Source organism: Sprattus sprattus (assembly GCF_963457725.1).
Source record: "Sprattus sprattus genome assembly, chromosome: 18".
Taxonomy (NCBI): domain Eukaryota; kingdom Metazoa; phylum Chordata; class Actinopteri; order Clupeiformes; family Clupeidae; genus Sprattus; species Sprattus sprattus.
In genome coordinates, this window is record NC_137916.1 from 14,189,870 (window position 1) to 14,214,509 (window position 24,640).

Sequence of the window (24,640 nt, forward strand, 5' to 3'; positions counted from 1 at the left end):
ACAGTGGGTACGGAAAGTATTCAGACCCCTTTACATTTTTCACTCTTTGTTTCATTACAGCCATTTGCTAAAATCAAAAAGGTTCATTTTTTTCCCGCATTAATGTACACTTAGCAACCCATCTTGACAGAAAAAAACTGAAATGAATACATTTTTGCAAATTTATAAAAAAAAGAAAAACTGAAATATCACATGGTCATAAGTATTCAGACCCTTTGCTGTGACACTCATATTTAACTCACATGCTGTCCATTTCTTCTGATCCTCCTTGAGATGGTTCTACTCCTTCATTGGAGTCCAGCTGTGTATAATTAAACTGATTGGACTTCATTAGGAAAGGCACACACCTGTCTATATTAGACCTTACAGCTCACAGTGCATGTCAGAACAAATGAGAATCATGAGGTCGAAGGAACTGCCCGAGGAGCTCAGAGACAGAATTGTGGCAAGGCACAGATCTGGCCAAGGTTACAAAAGAATTTCTGCAGCACTCAAAGTTCCTAAGAGCACAGTGGCCTCCATAATCCTTAAATGGAAGAAGTATGGGATGACCAGAACTCTTCCTAGACCTGGCCGTCCAGCCAAACTGAGCAATCGTGGGAGAAGAGCCTTGGTGAGAGAGGTAAAGAAGAACCCAAAGATCACTGTGGCTGAGCTCCAGAGATGCAGTAGGGAGATGGGAGAAAGTTCCACAAAGTCAACTATCACTGCAGCCCTCCACCAGTCGGGGCTTTATGGCAGAGTGGCCCGACGGAAGCCTCTCCTCAGTGCAAGACATATGAAAGCCCGCATAGAGTTTGCCAAAAAACACATGGAGGACTCCCAAACTATGAGAAATAAGATTCTCTGGTCTGATGAGACCAAGATTGAACTTTTTGGCGTTAATTCTAAGCGGTATGTGTGGAGAAAACCAGGCACTGCTCATCACCTGCCCAATACTATCCCAACAGTGAAACATGGTGGTGGCAGCATCATGCTATGGGGTTGTTTTTCAGCTGCAGGGACAGGACGACTGGTTGCAATTGAAGGAAAGATGAATGCGGCCAAGTACAGAGATATCCTGGAAGAAAACCTCCACCAGAGTGCTCAGGACCTCAGACTAGGCCGAAGGTTCACCTTCCAACAAGACAATGACCTGAAGCACACAGCTAAAATAACAAAAGAGTGGCTTCGTAACAAGTCTGTGACCATTCTTGACTGGCCCAGCCAGAGCCCTGACCTAAACCCAATTGAGCATCTCTGGAGAGACCTGAAAATGGCTGTCCACCAACGTTCACCATCCAACCGGACAGAACTGGAGAGGATCTGCAAGGAAGAATGGCAGAGGATCCCCAAATCCAGGTGTGAGAAACTTGTTGCATCATTCCCAAGAAGACTCATGGCTGTACTAGCTCAAAAGGGTGCTTCTACTCAATCCTAAGCAAAGGGTCTGAATACTTATGACCATTTTTTAATACATTTGCAAAAATGTCTACATTTCTGTTTTTTTCTGTCAAGATGGGTTGCTGAGTGTACATTAATGCGAGAGAAAAAATGAACCTTTTCGATTTTAGCAAATGGCTGTAATGAAACAAAGAGTGAAAAATGTAAAGGGGTCTGAATACTTTCCGTACCCACTGTAAATTGTCAGGAACAATCAATGTTTCTATCATATGTATTAAATAAGTACATGTATTTTGAACAGATACGTATAAGTGGTCATTGGAAAGTGGAAGATCAAATTATGAATTTGTATAGAAATCAAGTGATTTCAGAGACATGACGGGTAACAAGACAGACACCCAGGACTAAGTCTGGACTATTGTGTATTTAACTTAAACAGTCAGTCAGTCTCAAAAGGCGCTCATTAGTGTTAGACCACCCCAGAGACATGTAGGGACATGGCATTGGACCATTCCTGCAAGCATTGGATACGCTCACATAAGCTAGCTAGCTAGCTCCATGAAGCAAACTTGGTACTCTAACTACTCCGTGGACGCTGAACTTGTGACGAGATTTTGCTTAAAAGACGGACCAGTACCACCTGTCCGTCGCAGAACTGTAGATGAAGATTTCTGTGAAATAGTTATCCAAAAAACATTAACTTGTGTTTTTGTTAGGATGGTGAGGTGTTAACAGCCACCGAGAATGCGCGTTCAATTTAAGAATCCTCATTCGGGGAAGCAGTGCTGAGAACACTTGCTGTGTATCATGAATCCGGCGGAGATCTTTTCTTATGCTGGTGTTTTGAAGCTCGGAAGAAGATTTTAAAGAAGACACTTAAGAAAACGTTTGAGAATGAGGCCCATTATTTGGACCTATTTGAACCTAAATATTTGCATGTCTGAAGCAACACCTATTTTAATTAGCCTAGCTGAGTGGTCTTCTTTGCATGTTTCATCACTTGTTTTGAGTGCATGCTATCTTTTGGGGTGTATTCTGGTTTTATTAAATTGCTTGTTTGCTGTGCACAAATAGGCCTAAGCCTACTGCAAATAAGTTCCTTTGTTTCAAAACTCTTTTGGATAATAAATCCCTTTTGACTGAAAATGCTTTGTGTGGTTTTATGTTGTTTTCTGGTGCACAATACAATTTTGATAGTGCAATATCTAGAGGTAGATTTTCTTGTATTCATGTCTAGGCTCCCACCTATAGCAGGTGCTGATGCTGCTCTTTGTGACACATAACAATCGCTTATTAATTAGAATGGCATATAGATTAGCTTGAATGAGCGGGGTTTCTGTTGGGCCCCACCTTGTTACAAATACGAATAGGGGCGCCTTAAAGTAGAGAACCCCTGGCCTAATATATTTTAACTGTTTAGCTTAATGTATGTATTTTCACAGTCAAGGGGCTTAGTGAAACCTGACGTTATGGTACCACTGCAAGTATGGCACCAATCTGGGTGACCCTACTACATTGTAGTCATATTTGTGTAAAGTGAAGCGTTAATGGAAATAAGATTGTGTTGCAAAACAAGACACACGGGACACTTTCAAGATCACAATAAAAAAATTAAAAAACAACATCTGCAATAAAATAAATTCATCGAAAACCTTCACTGCTCTGATACTGAGTTGGCAGACCTTACCTGTCTGAATCTCTTGAGGTGTAGGATAAGGACATCAGGTAGTGTCCACAAACTCAGCTTGATCCGGCCTTGCTGCAACTGTTTGCAGTGGGGGCAACGCCAGGCATCATCTGGGGCCAGCTGAAAATACACATGAAAGACTGATATTAAAAAAAATTAAAAAATTATCCAACATGAGCAATACAGAGGTGATAAAATAGAGAATATGAGCACTTTGTTTTAAAGATGGAAACCTGTTTTCTTGCTTTTTTTGAAATAGTATGTTTAATGTGACATACAGACGTATTAGGCCTTTCAAAGTGGACTGTTACTTTCACAGTCGGATATGCCAACAAAAAGGAAAAAAGGTAGAGAGCATGGCCCAATTTACAAAAGTGTTCCAAAAGGTATCCCCTCTCCACCACCCATATTAACACACAACCTTCCACAGAGATATGGATAATAAAGATGGGACCAGCTACCTAAGATATCCGGCAGGCTAGGCCACTCAGTATATGAATACAACAGAGTTGTTGGGAAGAAGCCCCTCATTCATGTTATGCTTGCACATTTTGTGAGTTTGAAGCCGTCAGTATCAGTCAGGATTTACTTCAAAGATGGAGCTTTAGCCTGCTGGAATAGGGAACAGGTAACACTGTACCTAAAAGTTGAAGTGTCATGTCGTACACGATAAATAACAAAACACATCGAACATATTTGTTTCCTATTGCAATCGAGTAGGAAAAGCAAAAGAGATTTTGTGGTTTTAGGCTGAGAGAGGACCCCAAATGGTTATTTAACATACTCTATTGAGTTTATATATTTGTAAATCTGACTCTGAAGGAGTCAGTGCCTCATTAATTTTACCCTGGCTTTCTATTCATTATTATTCTGCTCTCCCAAGCCCAAAACACATTTGAAACAATTGCTCCTAGCCAGAGTTGAAACACAAACCTTAAACCTTTGCAGGCAAAACAAGGTAGCAAGCACTTTGACTTTAGCAAGTGAACCAAAAACACGAACCAATTTAACAGTGTTCAACAGTTTAAAAAGAGTTGGGAAGGAAGCAACGTTCATCTGTAAACCTAATAAAAAATATAGCTGCAAGCAGCGATGGCGGTTTCCTCCTCCACACATTGCGAACCAGGGAAAAATTTATTTTTGTGACAATTTGTCACGGTATAGAAAAATCCATGCTGCAGACTTGCCAATGGGATATTACATTTCAAATGCATTACTTTGAAGATCCTCAAGGGCCATGGCTTCAAGCTAAGAGTGAGAAGGGGTGTGGTCATCCCTACATTTCCTTAAATGTTGTGTGTGTGTGCTTGCGCGTGTCAAAGGAGCCTGTCCCTGTGTGTGTGTGTGTGTGAGAGAGAATCTGGCACTGCACGAAAAGCAAGATTATCGGGCCCGTATACGCTGTGATACAGCCGCGAATGATCACCATTCCTGGCTGATCGCGGACATTCCCCCGAAATATCTGTCTGCCGCATACTGACGGAATTTCCCGGGAAGGAACCTGCGAGGGGGGGGGGCGGCGCGATGTGTTTAGCATTCTCACCTCCCGCTGACAGAGGTGCGAAATGCTCTTATTAGCATATTGACTGTCAGCAGTCTAGCCACACACACCCTGCTGCAGCCATTGGTTGAAAACGACAAGGAATTGAATTAAAACATCTTGTGATGAGACGGAATGAGATTCTGTCTAAAGGTCAGCTTTCAACTGACAAAACGTATCCCCTCCCATTTACAGCAATTGCCCCATAATAACGAAATTAAAAATTATTTAATCAATATTCTGTCTTGGTTTTGGTCCGGGGTTATCACATTTCTTGATTCACCTTCTGTTTTCAGAGTTGTGCATTTAGGGTTTTGATTCCGTGGATGTCACGATTCCTGCTTTGCTTTGCCTTTCATTTTCAGAATTCGAGGGTTGCAATGTACTTTGGAGGCTGTTCCACTTATATTCCCGAGCTTCCTCTCTGTAATGTTCTTGAGATTCACTTTTGGCATGTAATTATACAGAGTCGGGCTTACTCTGATATTGAGATAGTCATTTCGCAACTTGGGACATGTTTGCCACTCGTGAATATCTATCCTGTGTCATTTCAGGTAGATTTTGAAATCTTGCGCGAGCTTCGAACCTGCCCTCTTCAGGTTAATGGTATTGTATACCTGTGTCTAACCGCTTAGCCACGTTGCTGATAAGGATCAAGCTCGTCGGTGCGACCAAGTACCTGGTTTATCATTCCTCCCTCCTCTGGCGTATTTCTCTTCTGTTACTGGAGCATGCGAATTGGGAATTGTTTACTGGACTTATGTGACGTTTTAATTATGTTCACGTAAAGGCGCCCGAGGCAACATTAGAAACTTTAGACTCGAATAATAAACGTTCAATTTCTAGTCTTTTTTACACATAGTAAGTTTTAATAACACCATACCATTACAAATCGACATTCACAGTGGTAGTGGTCCCTGGAGAAGTGGGTATACTTTTTATTTATTCATACAGCACAGGATAAACACCCTGTTTTGAGAAGTGGGTATACCCAATGCTGACTGAAAAATAAGTACTCCGTATACCTGCGTATACACTGGACTACACCACTGGACATTCAAGGAGCAAAGATGAGACGTCGTTGTGTGGTGAGAACTGATACAAAAAAAATCGCCTGCCTTCTGTTTTCCACGGTTGATCGCATGTTATGCTAGAAATGGCTTAGCATGGGTGGGATGGGGAAAGATAACACCTTTCCATCCAGACGAAAATTTAGGTACTCGGAATCTGTAAGTGGTTTCCAGATATATATATATATTTGATCTCTCTTATTTGACGAAGCAGTGAGTTAGCTGTCTTTCAATGTCTCTTGTCGAATTATCTCACATGTTTATGGTGGTATGTGTTTAAAAGTTTTAACTTAGGCTATGTGTAATGTTCCTAACTTATATATTATTATTTCACCTTAATGTTCTTGAGATTCGTTTCTGGCATGTAATTATACAGAGTCAGGCTTACTCTGATAACAGTCATTAAAAGTCGTTAACAGTCGTTAAGCAACTTGGGCCATGGTTGCCACTAGTAGGGATCGAACCTGTGACTTTCAGGTTTTTTAAATCAGTGAAGCAGTGACGGCGGGGCGGGGGGGGGGGGGTTGTTTTCAATCCAGGTCAATTCAATTAACATAACAAAACCTAGGCCTGGTCAAGGGAAGGGGTGGGGGGGGCTTTCACACCAATGTGGGCTTCTACGGCAATACACAGGGTCGAATACTGTCGTAAATCCCACATTTCGTGGACACGCGCGCAAGACCAGAGGGGCAGCGACAGAGAGAAACACCCTAGCAATTAGCCAAGCATGCGTATTTCAAATATTCACCAAAAATCTACTTTTCATCTTACAGTCATTTTTTTTCAGATTTGTGTTCTAAACATTCTCAAGTGTCTTCACATGAACTTGTGATTCAATCAGAGTATCACTTTTTGACCTGTTGATGTGTAAAGCATTGTTTTAGCGTTAACAATTTATCCAATTTGCTTTATATCAATCATTTTTCAAGATATGAAGTTGCCTTTGCACATGGGAACATGTTGTAGTGTCTTCCAGTGACATATCAAGTTTGGTGTTGATTTCTCAAAGATTTGCCAAGATATGACTTCACTTCCTGTTTGGCGGCTTTTCTGCTGAATTTCAGTGGCTGTACCGGACAAACGAATGTGAGGATCAAAATTCTAAATCGTAACTTTTGTGAGGCTAGGTCTGAAGATCATCTGTGGTGATTTTGAAAAAGATTTGACAAAAATTGTAGGAGGAGTAGGCTTTCAAAGGTTTTTGATAAAACCGGAAATAGCGGAAAATCTATATAACCGGAAATTGACGCCATGAGGTGGGTTTAATTCGTCTTGATCCAGGAAATCCAATGGTGCCTCATTTTTGAAAATCGGTCACACGGTTCAAAAGTTGCGTGTGTTACAAAAGTCCAACTTTGACCTGTTGGTGGCGCTAGAGTGGTGTAATGAGAGCCATGAAACTTGGTGTGAATGAAGAAGGGACTGTCCTTAATGAGTGTGCCAAATTTCACAAAAAGTTACCATATGGTTCTAGGGGCTGCCATTGACTCCCATGGAACGAGTCCTACCGGAGGAAACCTAACTACAACAGTTCCCAGACAGCAGCGACTAATATTTACATTTGAAAGAGTTTTTGCCACTTAAGAAAAGTGCAGGATTGGTGTTAAGTGAATCCAAGAAAAAAAGTCATGGGCGTGTGTATCACATCTATCACAATAACAGTTATAAAGAATTAAATGGGGTGGAGGCGTGTGACAGTGTTTATGTAAGACCAATACGTTTCACAGTGAGAGACACAGTATTGCCAACATTGTGGTGTGCCAATCTGTACTCAATGGTTCCAAAATTAGTATTTTCCCCAGTAAATTAGTATTTTTCCTGAGGTGAAATCTGTACTGCGTTAATGGGTGCAACGGCTAAAATGTTGATATGTACTTGTAAAAGAAACAATATCTTGGCATTCAGCCTACAAACGTAGACTCATAGACTTTAAGCTCACTTTGAGAGGGTCTCTCTTTTCTTAATCACGTGAATTTGGCTGTGTCATAGTGTATTTTGGCAAACTTTTCATATTATGGTGGAAGTATCTCATATTTTATAAGTTTCTGTACACAAAATGCAACCCTTATAAAATAAAATCAAGGTGACTTTCTCAGTCAGGGTCATGCCACTGGACTGGGTCTCAAAACCCATTGACAGCAGACTATTATTCCCCTGGACTTGGGTGCTGGCTGTTTTGTGTTTGATGGCAGACATGTGTGTCTTAACATCATAGAGTCCACTATGGGCAATGCTAAATGTGGACCGACATATAGTGCAAAAGGCATGACTGGTAGACACAGGACTTCAACTAATAGAAGTGTATTCCTTGGTATCTGGGAGAAAGTCTGATTCCTAGGAAATGGCTTCTTTTTTTTCAGCCATAATTTTAGATTGTAACGTTGCATGCTATATTCGATCACGTATAAAAAATGAGAAAGTGTTCGTCCACAAAAGATTGAGCTAAATGAAAAGACTCAGTAAGGCAAATTGAGCGAAGTAAGAAAGGAGCTCGATTATACGGAATACCGTCAAGTGGAAAGTACTGCTAGACAACGCCCAGAAGAGCAGTGACAGCAGCGGTGCTCGTGTCAGTTTGTTGCCACGGGGATGACAACAAATGCGATCTGTTCCAACTTCAGTCTTTTGCCTGAGTCTTTTCATTTAGCTCACTCTTTTGACAGAAATATACCTTGATTCGACGGAAATTCTGCGTTGACCATTCGTATTTGTGTTTGAAAAATATATCGCTCGAGTCAAGAAAGTTTTATTCTTGATCAGTAGTTTAATATCCTTTGATTGGGGTACCATATTAAGCAGTAGTTGATTAAAAACAATCACAGAAACGTACCCAAATATGTTGGTGGTGGCCATTTGTAAACTAAAAGCAGATGCGACAAGTTAACTATATCCATCAACGTCAAAAGTAAATACTCTTCCCGTGTCGCTGCAGCTACAATATCGACCAATCAGCTCAAGCGTATATCACGTCGGTCAAAACAAGAATGGCGCCCTCCGCGTTCGTAAGCAGGAAGCCAAATCATGACACATTTTTGCTTATTTCTGGACTTACCGCAAATATTCTATTCATTAAATAATATTGCAAGTTGACCCTAAATTCGTATGAATGAGTCATTATATTCGTATCGCCGTATTTCCACCACATTTTCGTATTAATACGGATCAATTCGTACGAGTTGGCATCACTGGAGACATATTTGATGGCATAGAATAATCAAATACATCTGTGCAATTCCGAGTATGCCTACATTATGTAACCTTAAGGAGGAATAATGAAACAAAAAAAATGTAATCTGGCCTTGAATGTGCAGTATATGCATTTATATAGTGTCTTTCTGCTTTGTTACCTCCTCCTCTCTGGTGTATAGCTGCAAACACTGAGCGAGGGTGCAGGCCTGAGGATGGTGATGTTGCTCTCTGTGGTGATAGACACTCTCAGCATCAGGAATATACTCTTCTTCCGTGTGTCCAAACAAACTGTGTATTGAAAGACATACTTGATCAAACACAAAACACAGCTTCCCAGCTTCCCTACTTTTCCACAATATCAGCTGAATACACAAATATAGATCTTTGCATGGATAAATCTTGCATAGTGGTGAGGCATCCTGATTTGACCTTCTATAACACGCTGAAGAAGGTTAAATGAAAACTTGCAAAAATTAAACTTTAAGGATCTATGTTTGTAGATGTCTCATCACTCTCTCACTTTGTTTAGCTTTCTCCATCCAAGCACCCTGTATTGGTAAAACATTATCTTCATATAATGCTACAAATGTAGCCAAATGTTGCCAGGTTATTAGCGTTGCGACACAAAGGAGCAGTGTAGCTTAGCAGTTGTTCAACTTACAAGTCTTTTGTTTCTTTGTCCCACTCTACCACAATCTTGACATGGGGAGGTCCACCCTGACCACATGACTTGTATGCTCTGTAAGTAACAGATTAGGAAGAAAAGCCAATGATGAAAAACTGCAATAGGAACACTAGGAACAGAAACTTATTTTTTACCCTTCTCTGTCTTAATAATAGAAAGAATATCTAAAAACTAGGGCTGAGAAACGATAAAAATGTGTAATCAAATTAATCACAGGTTTCTGTGGATTAATCATGATTAATCACGCATTTTTCCCGGTATATTTTTGTGAGAAAAAGATGTATGACAAAAGACGGATATACACATTTAAAATGTTTTCTTTTTTTATTCATAAAAAAACTAAAATAATGGTGCTGCAAAGCAGTAATCTTTGCTATTCCATATTGGACATTAATACATCTAAAATGATGATCCTTATGTAATAATATGGCTTTGTATCAAATCAACGGTTATTGCTCTCAGGTTGTGCTTTATGCATACTAGGGATGGGAAGATTCACCGGTTCGCCACGATGCACCGGCATAAAAGTTCACGATACGATGGCCCGGATCAAAAAAGTGTGGACCGGATACAATGTGAGATGAATCGCGATGCATCGGTTCTAACATTTTTGTATCGGTATAATCTCAATACAAGACCAAACATTTTATATTTAGATAGATTCCACCTCTCTTACTGTTTCTTAAACGCGCTCTCATCTCCACTGCTGTTAATGGCCGCTTCTCGTGAAGTCTATAACTTTTCTAAAATCACTATCTGTCTGCAATACCGCTCTCGGCCTCTACACAACTTCGGGGCTCTCACCTATTAGCAACTATTACTAACGGTGTTTTTCGCATGGAAGTCTCTAGAAATCTAGCACCTTACTGAACGAAATTAAAAAGAGTGAACGTGCAGTTCTCAGACACCAGAATGAACACGCTCACAGTATCGTTAATCAGACAGTAATACCCTACGTTCAGTTCACTTTCACCAAAATTATGAATGAGTTCATGAACTTTCATTCAATGAACGCGTTCAGACACAACACTGGCGCTTGAACCACGTTTCAAAGACCTGGCTTTCTTGGAAGACCACGGCACCAAGGACATGGTATTTTTAAAGATAATAGCAGAGGTGATGATGGAGGAAGAGGTACGAATATACTCCATATACCGTAGCTAAACTCTCTATTTGTTACTTGAATTTACCTGTGCCTTCCTTAAATTGGAAAAGGAAATCTAGCAGCTAGTCTCCATTATACTTTTTTCTTCATCCTGATCATGTGGATCAACTTAAAACCTAAAGAAAAACCTTAAAATAGGGCAAATAAGTTAAATTGATTGCGTGAGGCATTTGATCCACATGTTTAGGATGAAGCAAACTGTGTTGTGACTGCTTGGTAGGCCTACAGTTCAAAAAAAAAAAAAAGACATTTAGAGAACACTTACACACGTACATATACATGTTATATTTTGTCAGATACCTTTTTAATGATTTGTTGTATGACAAATAAATGAATCATTATGAATAATATAAAATTGCATTTGTATCGCACCTTGTTGAATCGCATCGTGTCGAATCGTACTGCATCGCAATAGGGGTGAATCGTATCGTATCGCATTAGTAGCTGCTTTTATGTATCGGATCGTTGGCAGTGCATCGAGATGTGTATCGCATCTTCCTCAGTGATGAGATGCACATCCCTAATGCATACTGTTGTGTTCTGTAATACTGTTCTATATTGTGCTACCACTAGGAGGCACTGTTCCGCAATCAATCCTAGCTAATTTACGTATATAGAGCAGAAGAAGAGTCAGTCAACCTCAATGCTACTAGTCACGTACTTTCATGCGTATGACAGTTCTCAGTAAAGAGTGTTAATATCATCCTGCTTGTCGTTATTCTGAGGCTTCACTACACTACTGGTGTGTAGCTGTAGAGTATATAAAATGTAAACTGAAATGTAAAATATCTGTGGGGGCTGGTTTAACGAGTGTCTAATGCAGCTGTCTACTGAGAGAGAACATTCTCTGATAGGAGTAATCTGCTCTAAGTGTTCAGTGACCTGTAGGTTTTGGCTGCATAATTGATGCGCTTTGACAGGTTGTGATCAGGGATTTCCAAGTATATATGCTAGTAAGAAAGTATAAGCTGCAATGTGTTATATTTCAATTATCCTGCCAAACATTAGGAGAGGTCAGCTGGGGACAATTCTAACATGTGTTTCAAATGTCCCCAATACCATCGGTTGGCACTAGATGAAGCGTTACAACTGTTCCCAATACCATCGATTGGCACTAGATGATGCGTTACAACTGTCCCGGATACCATCGGTTGGCACTAGATGATGCGTTACAACTGTTCCCAATACCATCGATTGGCACTAGATGAAGCGTTACAACTGTCCCCGATACCATCTGTTGGCACTAGATGATGCGTTACAACTGTCCCTGATACAATCGGTTGGCACTAGATGATGTGTTTTGCAACCAGCAACTGTGCAAGTGGTGATTTGCAAATGCAATGGAGCTGGTCAAGTATAACAAGTACAATAGGATTAAGCATACTGTTAACCCTATCTACAAATACTTTACAGAAATACACGTACTGGATTAAGAAATCGAGGGAGCTGTAGAGTAGGCTACTCTCAGCATGGTGAGAGCTGTGGCGAAAATGTGACCACCTTGGTTTGTAAGCACTATCTCACTGGCATTTTGAAAACAAATACTGTAAAGACTATAACGTACCAAAAAACATTACCCACAACTATTTTGGTTTGAGTCATGCATTTCTTTAAAATTTGATTTGACCCCTTCAAACCCTTTAACCCCTTACACTGTTACCAACATAGGAGACAACAATGCTACTGCCAATATATTCTCCTTTTACAGATTTCGTTCTGAAGCAGAACGTCTGTGTATTAGCCTGTGTTTTCCCGCCCACTGACAATCTCTCCAGTACCATTTTGACACCCTGGGCTGCCACCTTAGAAGTAAGCAAACCAACTGGACCAACAGAAAGAGAAAATGTTTGATTCAACCCAACCAAAAAAGCCTATGCATGCATGTCCAGAGACATAGCAAAATACGGGGACATTTTGGAGATGCATCTAAAGATGGACACAGTTAACAGCACCAGAAGTTAGATATAAACATAAGTAAGACGGATGCCAAGTTGGCAAAGTTACCTCTGACACAGAGCTCTACAGTTTGAGACACAGTGAAAGCTGCCTCACCATTTTTTATTATTACAACTACTACTACAAATAATAATAATAATGTATGTATTATGAAAATAACAATAACATAAAACTATAAATAATGCTCAACAGACCTCTCTACGGTAGGGTGGCACAGAGGCTGCTCCTCTTGTGGTAACAAATAGGTGATGCCAACCACACCTACAACTCGCAAGCTGAAGGGTCCAACCTGAAGAACACAAAAAGATTGTTACTCATTACCTCAAAGGACACAAAAAAGTAGCTGTGAAATTTCTGTCAAAAAACATTGTCACTATTATCTTGGGTGATATGACATCTATGGTACCTGGATGTATACTCCTGGCCTGAGAAGGTGCCGCATCTTCTCCAAGATGTCCCTCTGTAAGACATCCCAGGTCACGTTGCGTTCCATGTATAAAACAAAAGGAAGACCAAACCTGTAAAAGAAAAAAGAAAAAAAAGAATTCACCACCACCCTAAAGCACGAATCTACTTAAGATGAACACTTTTTTTATGAAAGTCTGATCAGCCAAACCGTGACGCATATTTAATTTCCAGGATTTAAATCTGTACTTCCATGATGGCTTCACATTTTGCAATGTTGTTGTCTCATAGACAATCTGAACCAAGGCACTGTCAATTAATATCAAAATAGATTTCAACACTTTCCTAGCAATATAGAAAAAAGTAGATTCTCACACTCATTACGCACTATAATACAGGTCAGTACCTTTATATTTTTATTTTATGAAAAGATAATTGTCAGAAAAACATGCATACCTCATGGTCTTGTGGTGCCATACACATACAGTGCCCTCCACAAATATTGGCACCCCTAGAGAATGTGACCAAAACAGGCTAAGAAAAAATATGCCTTTGCTGTTCAGCCTCTTGGTCTTTCACTCAAAATATTCACAACATTCTTACCTTTTCATTGAAATAAAATTATTGAAAGAAAAAAAACTAAAAATATTTTTCCCCAAAACATGTGTACCACAATTATTGGCACCCCTTAGTTTAATGTTTTGTGCAGCCTCCCTTTGCCAAGATAACAGCTCTGAGTCTTCTCCTATAATGCGTGATGAGGTTGGTGAACACATGGCACGGGATCTGAGACCATTCCTACATGCAATATCTCTCCAGATCCTTCAGATTCTGAGGTCAATGTTTGTAGACTCAGCTTCAGCTCATCCCACAGATTTTCTATGGGGTTAAGGTCGGGGGACTGTGATGGCCATGGCAAAACCTTTATACTGCGCGGTCAGTGAACCATTTTTGTGTTGATTTTGAGGTGTGCCTTGGATCATCGTCCTGCTGGAAGGTCCAACCACGGCCCATTTATAGCTTACTGGAGGGGGCTGTTAGGTATTAATTTAATATCTGCTGGTATTTGATCCATAGTCCATGATACCATGTATCCTAACAAGATGTCCAGGGCCTTTGGAAGAAAAACAGCCCCAGAACATCAAAGATCCGTCACCATACTTCATATTGGGTACGGGGTGCTCTTCTGTATGACTATCTTTCTGTCGACGCCAAACCCACCTTTGATGTTATTATTATTATTTTTGTCTCATCTGTCCATATAACTCGGTCCCATTGGGCAAACAGTAGGTGCTTTATTTTGTTGTTAATTGACAGCAGAGGCTTTTTTCTGGCAACCCTCCAAAACAACCTGTGGTGATGTAGGTGGCGTCTGACGGTAGTTTTGGAGACTTTCTGACCCCAAGACTTATTTTGCCAGTCGAACCATCCTCCTCACGGTGCGTGGGGTTAATTTACAGACAGGTCATTTTCCCGTCTGATTCCTTACCATCTCCTGTCGCTTTAAACTTCTTAATTATTTCCATGATGGTGGAAATGGCTATTTTCAACTGTTTAGAGATTTTCTTGTGTCCATTTCTTGATATGTGCAGCTCAAGCTTTCAATAATTTTACTTCAATGAAAAGGTAAGATTTTTGTGAATATTTTGAATGAAATACCAAGAGGATAAACACCAAAGGCATATTTCTTTATAACCTGTTAAGCTCATATTCACTAGGGGTGCCAATAATTGTGGAGGGCACTGTAATATTTGCAATTTGAAGAATGTTAACAACAAGAGGAACTCACGGTGGTGCAAGTTGGCTAAACAGTCAAGAATTCTTGCTTATGTATTGCTAATAGTTTATGCCTATTACTACCATAACTCAACTGGCAGCATAGTTTCCTTGCCAATTGTATGGAAAGGGATCACCTGGTTGACTTCAAGGTATATGCAGTACGGAGCCCAGTTCGCATTTTGCAGGAATGTCAATTTTCCAACTGTAATTGGCATAATTGACTGTACACATATTCAAATACAGGCACCAAGATAGGATGAAAATTAAAGAAGCTTTGATTAACTCAATACCCAAATAACTCCACCATAGGAACTACAAATGTTGTAGCGCAACAGCCTGGATGGCTCATTCATTCTTTGTTAAAGTAGTGTACAGTTAAATTTGGTCGAGATAAACATAACTTTTCCCTGGGGGGGAGGGGGGGGACCTGAGTTCGGATCTGACCAAATTTATTTAGGCCTTGCTTGCTCGTCTTTTGCCTGAAGCAAGGCTACCAGTGACTGCATGGTGTATAATTATATAATTCACGGTATATACTGTATATATACAGAGACAATGCCCAGGGTTGTAAAGAAACTGTTACAGCAATGACCATCAGGGAGATTGTGAGGTATGTTTATGTTAATGATTTGAACACCTGAAACAACCTAAAATGTTCTCTTTCTGCATTACTTGAGACCTTTTGTAGCGGCACAGCATTTATTCTTCTAACATATATATTTACTGAATTAATGAATTACTAATGACTAATTAATGAATAAACATAACAAGAAAGTAATTCTGTGTAATTGCATCATTGTTGCTATTTGTGTATTACTAATTGGGCTTTTAATTCAAGTCGGAAAAATCGGACTACCTCTTCCAAGACGCTTGGGTCGTTAAAAAGGTTCAAATTTGTGTATTACTAATTGGGCTTTTAATTCAAGTCGGAAAAATCGGACTACCTCTTCCCAGACGCTTGGGTCGTTAAACAGGTTTAAACTTTTACATTTTGCCAGGATAACTTTGAGAATATCCAGTATAGGTTAATTATATATAGAGGCAACAGTGGTAGAGGATTTGTTTAGTAATCGGAAGGTTGCTAGTTCGATTCCCCACTCCTCCTTACCTAGTGTCTAAGTGACCTTGAGCAAGACACTGAGGGTCTGATTTACTAACATTGCGACCGCAGCTTAATCTGCGCCTTTGCCAAGGCGCACATTAACACAGTGTTTTTCCACATTTTTCGTGGTATTTATCAAACCAGATCCGCGCTGGGCACTCTGTGCTTACTCCGCCCTTTAGGGCCTGATTTACTAACATTGCAACTGCAGCTTAATCTGCGCCTTTACCAAGGCGCAATATACCGCAGTGTTTTTCCGCACTTTCCGTGGTATTTATCAAACCAGATCCGCGCTGGGCAATCATTATTTAGCGCACCGTTAAAAGACGGGAGAAATCGCCTGCAAGTTACTGCCACCATGGAGATTCAGGGAAGAGAAAACAAAGGTTCAGCGAAGAGGAGATAGATATATTGGTTCACGTTTGCTCAATCACTGAACCTGATTCAATGTGCGCGCAGTTATATTGTTGTTCTGCCCGCCATCACCTACAGCGAGATGTTTAAAAGAACACGATTATAAAGAATATGCTATTGGTGGCATTAATGCATAAACTGTATATTATAACAATATAGATGTGTACATGGCGAGATTAATCATTTCTACAAGGGACATGGGTTCCCTACAATATATCCCCACTGAAACAAATACATTTACCAAAAAGCCAGGCCTCTCCAAAATCCCCGTTGCTCAATCTTGGATAGATGGCACTATTCCGGAACATAAAACTGTCATGGACAGATCCAGGGTATTCGGCTACCACGTTAGTAATGGTCATGTTGGCATCACATATGACCTGGACATTCATTGAATATGTTTGCTTTCTGTTTCGGCAAATGTGTTTGTGGATTGAAGGTTGGACTGTTTGGATGTGGGTGCAATCAATGGCTGCAATTACGTTCGGAAAGTTCGCAATTTGAAAAAAGTCCTGTTTGATGTCTCTAATTTCAGCTATCGTAGTGTGGAAATGTATATTGACCAGTGCGCCGTAGCAATGCGTCGAGTAGCCTACCTGGGTGAATATTTGGCTGAGTGAAAGCTGAGATATACCAACTGCAGATGCTATAACTGTTTGAAATGATCCGGAGGCCAATATTTGCAATGTTGCCAGGAGTTCAACAACTGATGGAATGGAATGTGATCGCCGGGTGGAAGGTTCGATGTCGTCTCTGATCTGGTTCAGTAATTGTAATATTGCGTGGCTGGTTAACCTGTACCGTCTTATGAGTTCTGGTTTGCTTAACTGGAAAAGTGTTATTCGTGTTGAAAAAATTAATTTTGCGTTGTCTCTGGCTTCGCCTTGTTCTAATAACTGCTGCCATATATAAGTTTTCAGACTCAATCAAAATAGCGCTTCCTGGTTAAGACGTGCTTTTATGAGGCGGAGAATTATCCCGCAAATTAGAGACGCACTCTCGCCAGGCAGTTTTAGAAAATACCACGCAATACATCATTAGGCGCACTTAACTTCTCTCCTCCCATATATAAGCGCCACACACCCATTTCCCTATACCCTCCCACCTCGTTGCGGCTCACAAGCGTTAATATGCGCTTCTACTCAAATGCGCCTCCTTTGTAAATACCGTTTTATGTTTACAAGAGCTATTTTACGCCTGAAATGGGCGCAATCCTGTTAGTAAATCAGGCCCTGAACTCCTAAAAACTGCTCCTGATGTATAAATGCAATTTCCTTGTAAGTTGGTTTGGACCAAAAGCGTCTAATAATTGACTAAATCTAAATGTAAATGCATACGTAATTAGATCAATCCACAACACAGGTATGCTTCTGCTTCTTTGCCAATACAGAAATATTTTGGCCTAGGCATAGTGCGCCACTCTTCCAATAAAGGCAACATTGTATTTGTTTGCCAGATAGATTAAGCAGAATTGGACAGTATCCCTGATGCTTTATTTCTGTTGCTAGGTGACCATACCTAGAGGGAAACTGAGGCTGTCTGATCCATGGCCCTGGCCAAGCCCCAGAGGTAGAATAATGTATTAACTCATAGGTGGAAAAACATGACGTCTGACGCATTGTGCCTACTTTCAACCAACGACTTTTGTTTTTCAAATCATATTTCAGAGCAAACCACCGGATCTACACAAATACAAACTTGATGTTTTCATGGATACAAATTCAAATAGTGTAAAAAGCTTTATAACATTAAGTGAGTACATTTTCAAAAGCCTGATCATTATGACTATTTTCATAATTTGATCTTCACATATAAACCCGTCAACAACATCAATGTTGCATATGTGAAAATCATCAATTAAGTCATTTGATGGGGGTAAATTGTTCTGGGCTTCTTCTATAATATATATGGGCCATTCTACCGAATTCGTGTAATATGCAGTCCCTCAACAATAAAAACTATTTACAAAACAATTAGGTATCTAGGCATAGATATTTAATTAGAACATGTTATGGTCTATATAAACCCAATGCATTACATGAGATAGTGATAAGCTAAATGTATACAAAATCATCATTTATAGGGTACTTTCTATTGGGAAGTAGCTGTCCCCAACCCTGACATCTAAATTTCAATGCCTTTAAATAACACTTTTACATTTTTTTAGATTTTTTTCAATTATTTAATTTCAAAGATCTTTATTATTGGGTTGAAACAGAACTTGGAATATTTAGAATTATTGTGGGTTTAATTTTTAAATCAATTTACTATACTCAAAAAATCATGTCCCTAGTTTTCATGTCACTACCGAAACACAAGAGTTTTAGTCCATTGGCTGAGCCTGTGTTTTAGCCACGACTTTGCATTTTTGACCATGCAGTGACACTGCATCTCTGTCCCACATGGTTGAATGGTAAGTAGCTAAATCCCATAGTTTTTATATAAATGTGTTCCAAAGTCTGAAAATCGACGTGTAACCTTAAGAATTGTCACTACCGAAACGCATGTTTTCTTCAATTAAGTAAACCTTTTGGGGTTTCATGGAAAATCTTATGTTTGTATGTGTGTTCACCTCTTCAAAGATGTGTTTGAAAGCCGTGTGCTTGCTAGAATTCTTTATTTATGCTTAAAGTTAGCTAGAATTGTCACTACCGAAACAGTCACTACCGAAACATATGGTAGTGACCAGATGATTTGGGTAGTGACAAAATGAAATGGTAAGTAGTTCAATCCCATAATTTTTAAATAAATGTGTTGTGTGGACTAAAGGGCGGCCCAGAGCACCTTTTGGATGATTTTGGGAGAAAAATGAACATCCATCCAACAGTGCAGTCACTACCGAAACAGTGCAGTCACTACCGAAACAGATAAATTGAACTTGAAAATTTGGTAAAAATTTAATTTCTATGGATTTCATTGTGAAAACCTTCAAGAAATATTTGTAAAAATACACTTTAGAAAAGGGAAGGAAACACAATCTGAACAGGTCAATAATAATACTTTTTTACTATAGTAAATGTGATGTTTCGGTAGTGACAATTTTTGGAAGAGGAAAAACATTCCGACACATTCTGAAAATACAATATAAAACTTGACTGTTCTTTTACTAGATATGTGTACTTTAGATATGGTACAATATACATACGGACAAAGTTTTGGGAATAAACCATAAAAAAATTCAAAATATATCCGACATGACTTTGCATCAATTCGGTAGAATGGCCCATATATTGTTTTTAGTGTTTATTCCTGTACATATCATGTAGTACCTTGGACTGAGTCAGAGAGATATATACAATTATTATTATTAATAAAAGGAATTTTAGCACAGGATGAAACAGTGGTCAAAATGCTTTTTAGGAGAACAGAGACAACGAGAACAACAACATGGACATTAAGAAGTGTGAGGACCAGGCTTTTAGCTAGGCATGCGTACGAGCGTCTTTCGGACGCACTGTTCTAAAATAATAAAACATTGGACGCACTACTTTAAGGCAGACGCCCTACAGACGCCCTGAGTTTTTCATCCCGCGGGCTACTTTTGAAGTGTTGACGCGGGTTGAATTTTTTCCCCCGCTGGTTCAGGTAAACCTAATCCTAACCTAATTTATACCCAAATCCTACCAACGTGACTTCAGAACAGCACGTAAACACATGGACATGGGACAAGCTGAAATTATTTTAATTCAGTAAATACATAGCCTATTGTAACGTGCCGGTGTTGTACCCGATTCAGCACCCCCGTCAGAATATGCACCCCCTTGACGCACCACTTGCTTGCCTAAAGAAACGCAGGGGAAAATACTATACTACAATTTCATTATTTGTGAAAGAGGTGGAAGAGAAGAACACAAGTGATTACAGTCTTTAGAACTGTTCTAAAGAGTACAAACAACCGATGTTTTTCTATGCAACCCTTGACGCACCACTCGCTTGATCGGAAAGGAAAGCAGTTCGCCTAAATAAACGCATGGAAAAATACTATACTACGATTTCATTATTTGTGAAAGAGATGGAAGAGAAGAACACAAGTGATTACAGTCTTTAGAACTGTTCTAAAGAGTACAAACAACCAATGTTTTTCTTTCAAAAACCTCGGATAATAGCACTTCCTGTTAGATACTAAACTGCATTTCGTTATTTAGTCTTGTGAAACACCGTGTCAAATTCATTCAACTTGCTCATTCAAAATTACATTAATTCATTTTGTAGTCATGGCTGGGGTAGGCTATACATTTCCACAGAACAAAAAGGTGTTCTTTTGCGTTCGCTATTATCCGAGGCTTTTGGAAGAAAAGACTGTAATCACTTGTGTTCTTCTCTTCCATCTCTTTCACAAATAATGAAATCGTAGTATAGTATTTTTCCCTGCGTTTGTTTAGGCGAACTGCGAGTGGTGCGTCAAGGGGGTGCATATTCTGACGGGGGTGCTGAATCGGGTACAACACCGGCATAGTCGCCCCATAATGCCGTGCGGCGGGCGCATACTTTCTGTCTGTAATGCACAGAGCTCAACAATGTTCCTTACTGTACTAATTGCATGTCGTTGTTCTGTGTTGGGACTGCATTTACACAGGTGTGTGACGGAACACAGTCTGTTCGAGATAACTTGTAACAGGGCATAAACCCCGTGCCATTTTGAAATTGTGTTGCGTTTCGTGTAGAGCAATAAAAAGCCATATTACGCATCCGTGATTTGTAACACTATTTACACATGTATGAACTGTAAGTACATGATTTAAATATAGTGAAGCAACACGATGAGGTGTTTCAGTTGAAATAAGGTATTGCATTAACTACAGTAAATGCATATGAAGTAAAAACAGTACATTCATGTTGTCCAGGCACGACAATAATATGTCAAAACTCCGTCGCGGGGGAGGGGGCAGGTTCCCCGACGAAGTGTCATCTTTTCCACAAACTCAAATCTGGTCACCCTATATTAGCATATAATACACGTAGCATATAAAAACATAAAAACATAGCTTATAACTGCTAAGTGTCTTGCACAAAATATATGAAAGATTAACTAAATTGAATATGTAATCACTAGTCAAGGAAGACTCTAGGACTAAGATATTCATAAAAAGTAAAACATTTTTTTAAAACTTCTTATTTGGGTCAGCCAAGTCTAACACTATGTGACTATCAACTGACCAGTAGCCCCCTGCATGTATACATACAAGATGTACATGGCAGTTCTGGCTTGAATTTCTTCTGTGTTGGTATGATTTTCAGTTTGTGTGGTACACTGATGTACATCATATGTGACAATTAAGCAACAATACTGCAACAGACACACCAAAAAATATTACCTGAATTCCACAAAATGTGCACCTCAAAATGCAGTAAAATAGTGTTTCCCACAGTTACGAATAAAAAATTTGACAGGGGGGATGCCCCCAGACCCCCCTACGATACTTGCGCCTGCGGCGCGCGCGCGCTCCACCGCGTTGGGTTAAATGACAAAATGGACCCCCCCTAAAAAAATCCTAGCTAAAAGCCTGGTGAGGACTAATACAATCTGGATTTATAAATGGAGAGTAACCACTGTACCGTCTTCCTTGGTGGCCTGTGCAGGCTCTATTGCAGATGAGCAGGATCATCTTGTCAGTAGCTGCGTTCTTGTTAGGCGAGGCTGGATTCGCCACTCCTTGCATAAAGGATGGACTCCTGACGTTCTCTGGGCCATTCTTCTGATTCAAATTTGCCAAAAGACTACCTAAAGAATGACGCAGGGTTACATGAAAATTAATGAAAACATAATACTGACAAAATACTCATTGCAAAATCAAAAGTGTACAAAATGTGTCAAGAGAAGGCTGGGCCTTTCTGCAAATACTGGCAGTAACTGGTAACATATGGTAATAGGTAGCCTGGATACCAGCCTGAACTCCGCCCACAACATTTTTGGTCTGGGAGATTCAGTCTGGACTTGAGCTAGTTGGGAGAGATTCAACGTCTCGGAAAAGTGATCTGACCAATCAAATTGTAAGGGCGGGCTTTATACGTTGATGGACAGATGACCAACCAACGCTTGAGTTGATTAGATAGAAAGAATATACATCGAACAAAGATGGCGCCATCTCGGGAGCTTAGTGGGACATATTTTATATGATTTAAGCTATCTACACGACTTTTTTATGTCTACATTGACTCGGTTAGTTGTGTATGTGCAACACGAATTTTGCCGAGGATTGTAGGTCTTAACTGAAGCGCTCTAGACCATTATTGATAGGTTATTGCTAACGCGAAGACAAAAAAAACATTGAAACAAATGGTAGCTAGCTATAGCCTTGCTGCTAATAAGTACGTGAGCAGGCATATCACACAGATATTGATAGTGCATTCATTTTGAAAGAGGAACAGAGAAACGCGATCAAGGCATTTGTTGATCGAAAATATGTTTTTTTTTGCCGTCCTTCTTACGGGATCCGGTAAAAGTTTTAATGTATCAGATGGTCATACTATGTTGCTCTGATTAGTTGTAGGTATCCAATTGAGCGAAGAGGCAGTTTTTTTCCTGGTTCGTTGAAACACGCTCCATAATCACAGCCCAATGGCTCAGCATCAGACTCATATTCTGACTAGAATTATGAGTATGACATCGTCAGGCTAGGTAATAGAAAGATCCTTATGTGTTTTAAGTCCCTTAAAGTTTGTGCATACAATATTCCAATAAGTCATTGCATAAAATTGACAAACTGTTACAACATGACATTTCATTACATTTTTTGCTTTTTTCAGTTTTTTTTTTTGCGATGATCATTACTTCCTCAATAATAGTTGGTAATAAGAAAAAAGACAAACTGTTATCATTTCGACTGAAAATCTTAATTACAGTGATTGCAAAGCACTTTATAGAAGTCACCCATAATTCTCCTTTTCATGAATTTGTTGATTACATCTGTATCTCAAAGTTTTGATTCATGGTTGTGGAACACTCTGCTTGTTGGTGTGATTCCTCTTCTTAGGTTTAATTATAATAATAATGATTAGATGACAACGAAAGTACAAGCATTCTGATTGGCTAATGCGTAGTCATAGCTAATGCGTAGCCATGCCTCCCACGTATCGCATGCTCAGGGGCTTCAGCAGGCAATACGGAATTGTGTATTGCCCTCTGACGGAAGCTCAATCAAATCACACCAAGGGGGAAAACTAACCAGAGTCTGGTTTAACCAAACTAAAAAGCTAAGGTGTGAAAACACCCTAAATTCCATCTGCGAACACACACACTTGTAAAAGTGATTTTCAGTATTAGTTCTACACAGTTATAGTTCAGGATATTTTCAAGTTTTTGACATTCTTAGCCTCTCAAATATGGTCATATGTATCACACAAATATAAATGTAAATGTATTGCTATGTGACATCATCCCAATTTTGTTCATTCCTAAAGTAGGACAGAAAGGGAGGATGGTAGACAGAGTATATCCTTATATAATTCTTGTTTATTCTCAGATACATTCAATTCATTTATATTTTCAAATGAAAGTGTATTACAAAAAGGTAGTTTACCTCTTTTAGAGCGAATGTTTTCTAATCGAAATGCCTCAGGAGTCTCAAAAGCAAAGACTGAGTCACTTTCTTGAATGATGTCGAGATCATCTTCATCATCACAAAAGGAGCGGTGGAAACCGTCGTAATACATTTCAGTCAAAACAAACTGCACAAAGTAAAAAAAAAAAAGAAACATTCAATTTGTGGGAAAATTACATATCAATAAGAACCTCAACTTGGTCATGATAATAATACAACTGTGTTAAAAACTGCAGGACAAATGTTTTACTTCTGTGTCAGATGAACTTCCATGTTGTCTGGGGGACATTCAATTTTTTCACATTTTGTGTTATTGGTAAATCCATGTTACATAATATTACGCAAGGCTTCTATGAGAAACAGTGCTGAACAATAATGACACCCACAAAGATGTTGTCATCACAGCAACTAAATCTGGATTGAAATCTGGCACTGGGTCTGCAGTACATGTGTATGTGCATGCTTTGTAAAATATGTTTGAACTTATATTTTATGGCTTTTGTATCCCTCTGGAAAATCAGTGCCAATGCCGCCACACCCCTGCCCCCCACATTTCCTTCACATTGTGTTACCTCTTGGTATGAAATGCGCCTATAAATAATGTTTGATTTGATATACAAAAGTCTGAAGTTCATACTGTCTATACTGACTATGTATGAGTGACAACTGTGTTGTAGTACTACTACAAATAAGCATTTAAGAAGTGCACCAAAAAAATATACAG

At 39.5% G+C, this 24,640-nt stretch overlaps 1 protein-coding gene across 1 annotated transcript in view; it reads right to left on the reverse strand.

Moving 5' to 3' along the window:
* Positions 1 to 24,640, reverse strand: part of usp31 (ubiquitin specific peptidase 31) — a gene marked incomplete at its 3' end in the record, with an annotated part of 74,147 nt that overhangs the window by 16,588 nt on the left and 32,919 nt on the right. Inside the window, exons 6-12 of the mRNA XM_080855885.1 lie at positions 23,896 to 24,043; positions 21,932 to 22,097; positions 13,082 to 13,193; positions 12,870 to 12,964; positions 9,531 to 9,608; positions 9,028 to 9,157; positions 3,071 to 3,190 (exon numbers count right to left, since the gene is read on the reverse strand). Coding sequence (XP_080712011.1) covers positions 3,071 to 3,190; positions 9,028 to 9,157; positions 9,531 to 9,608; positions 12,870 to 12,964; positions 13,082 to 13,193; positions 21,932 to 22,097; positions 23,896 to 24,043 — 849 coding nt within the window. The remainder of the gene's footprint in view (positions 1 to 3,070; positions 3,191 to 9,027; positions 9,158 to 9,530; positions 9,609 to 12,869; positions 12,965 to 13,081; positions 13,194 to 21,931; positions 22,098 to 23,895; positions 24,044 to 24,640) is intronic.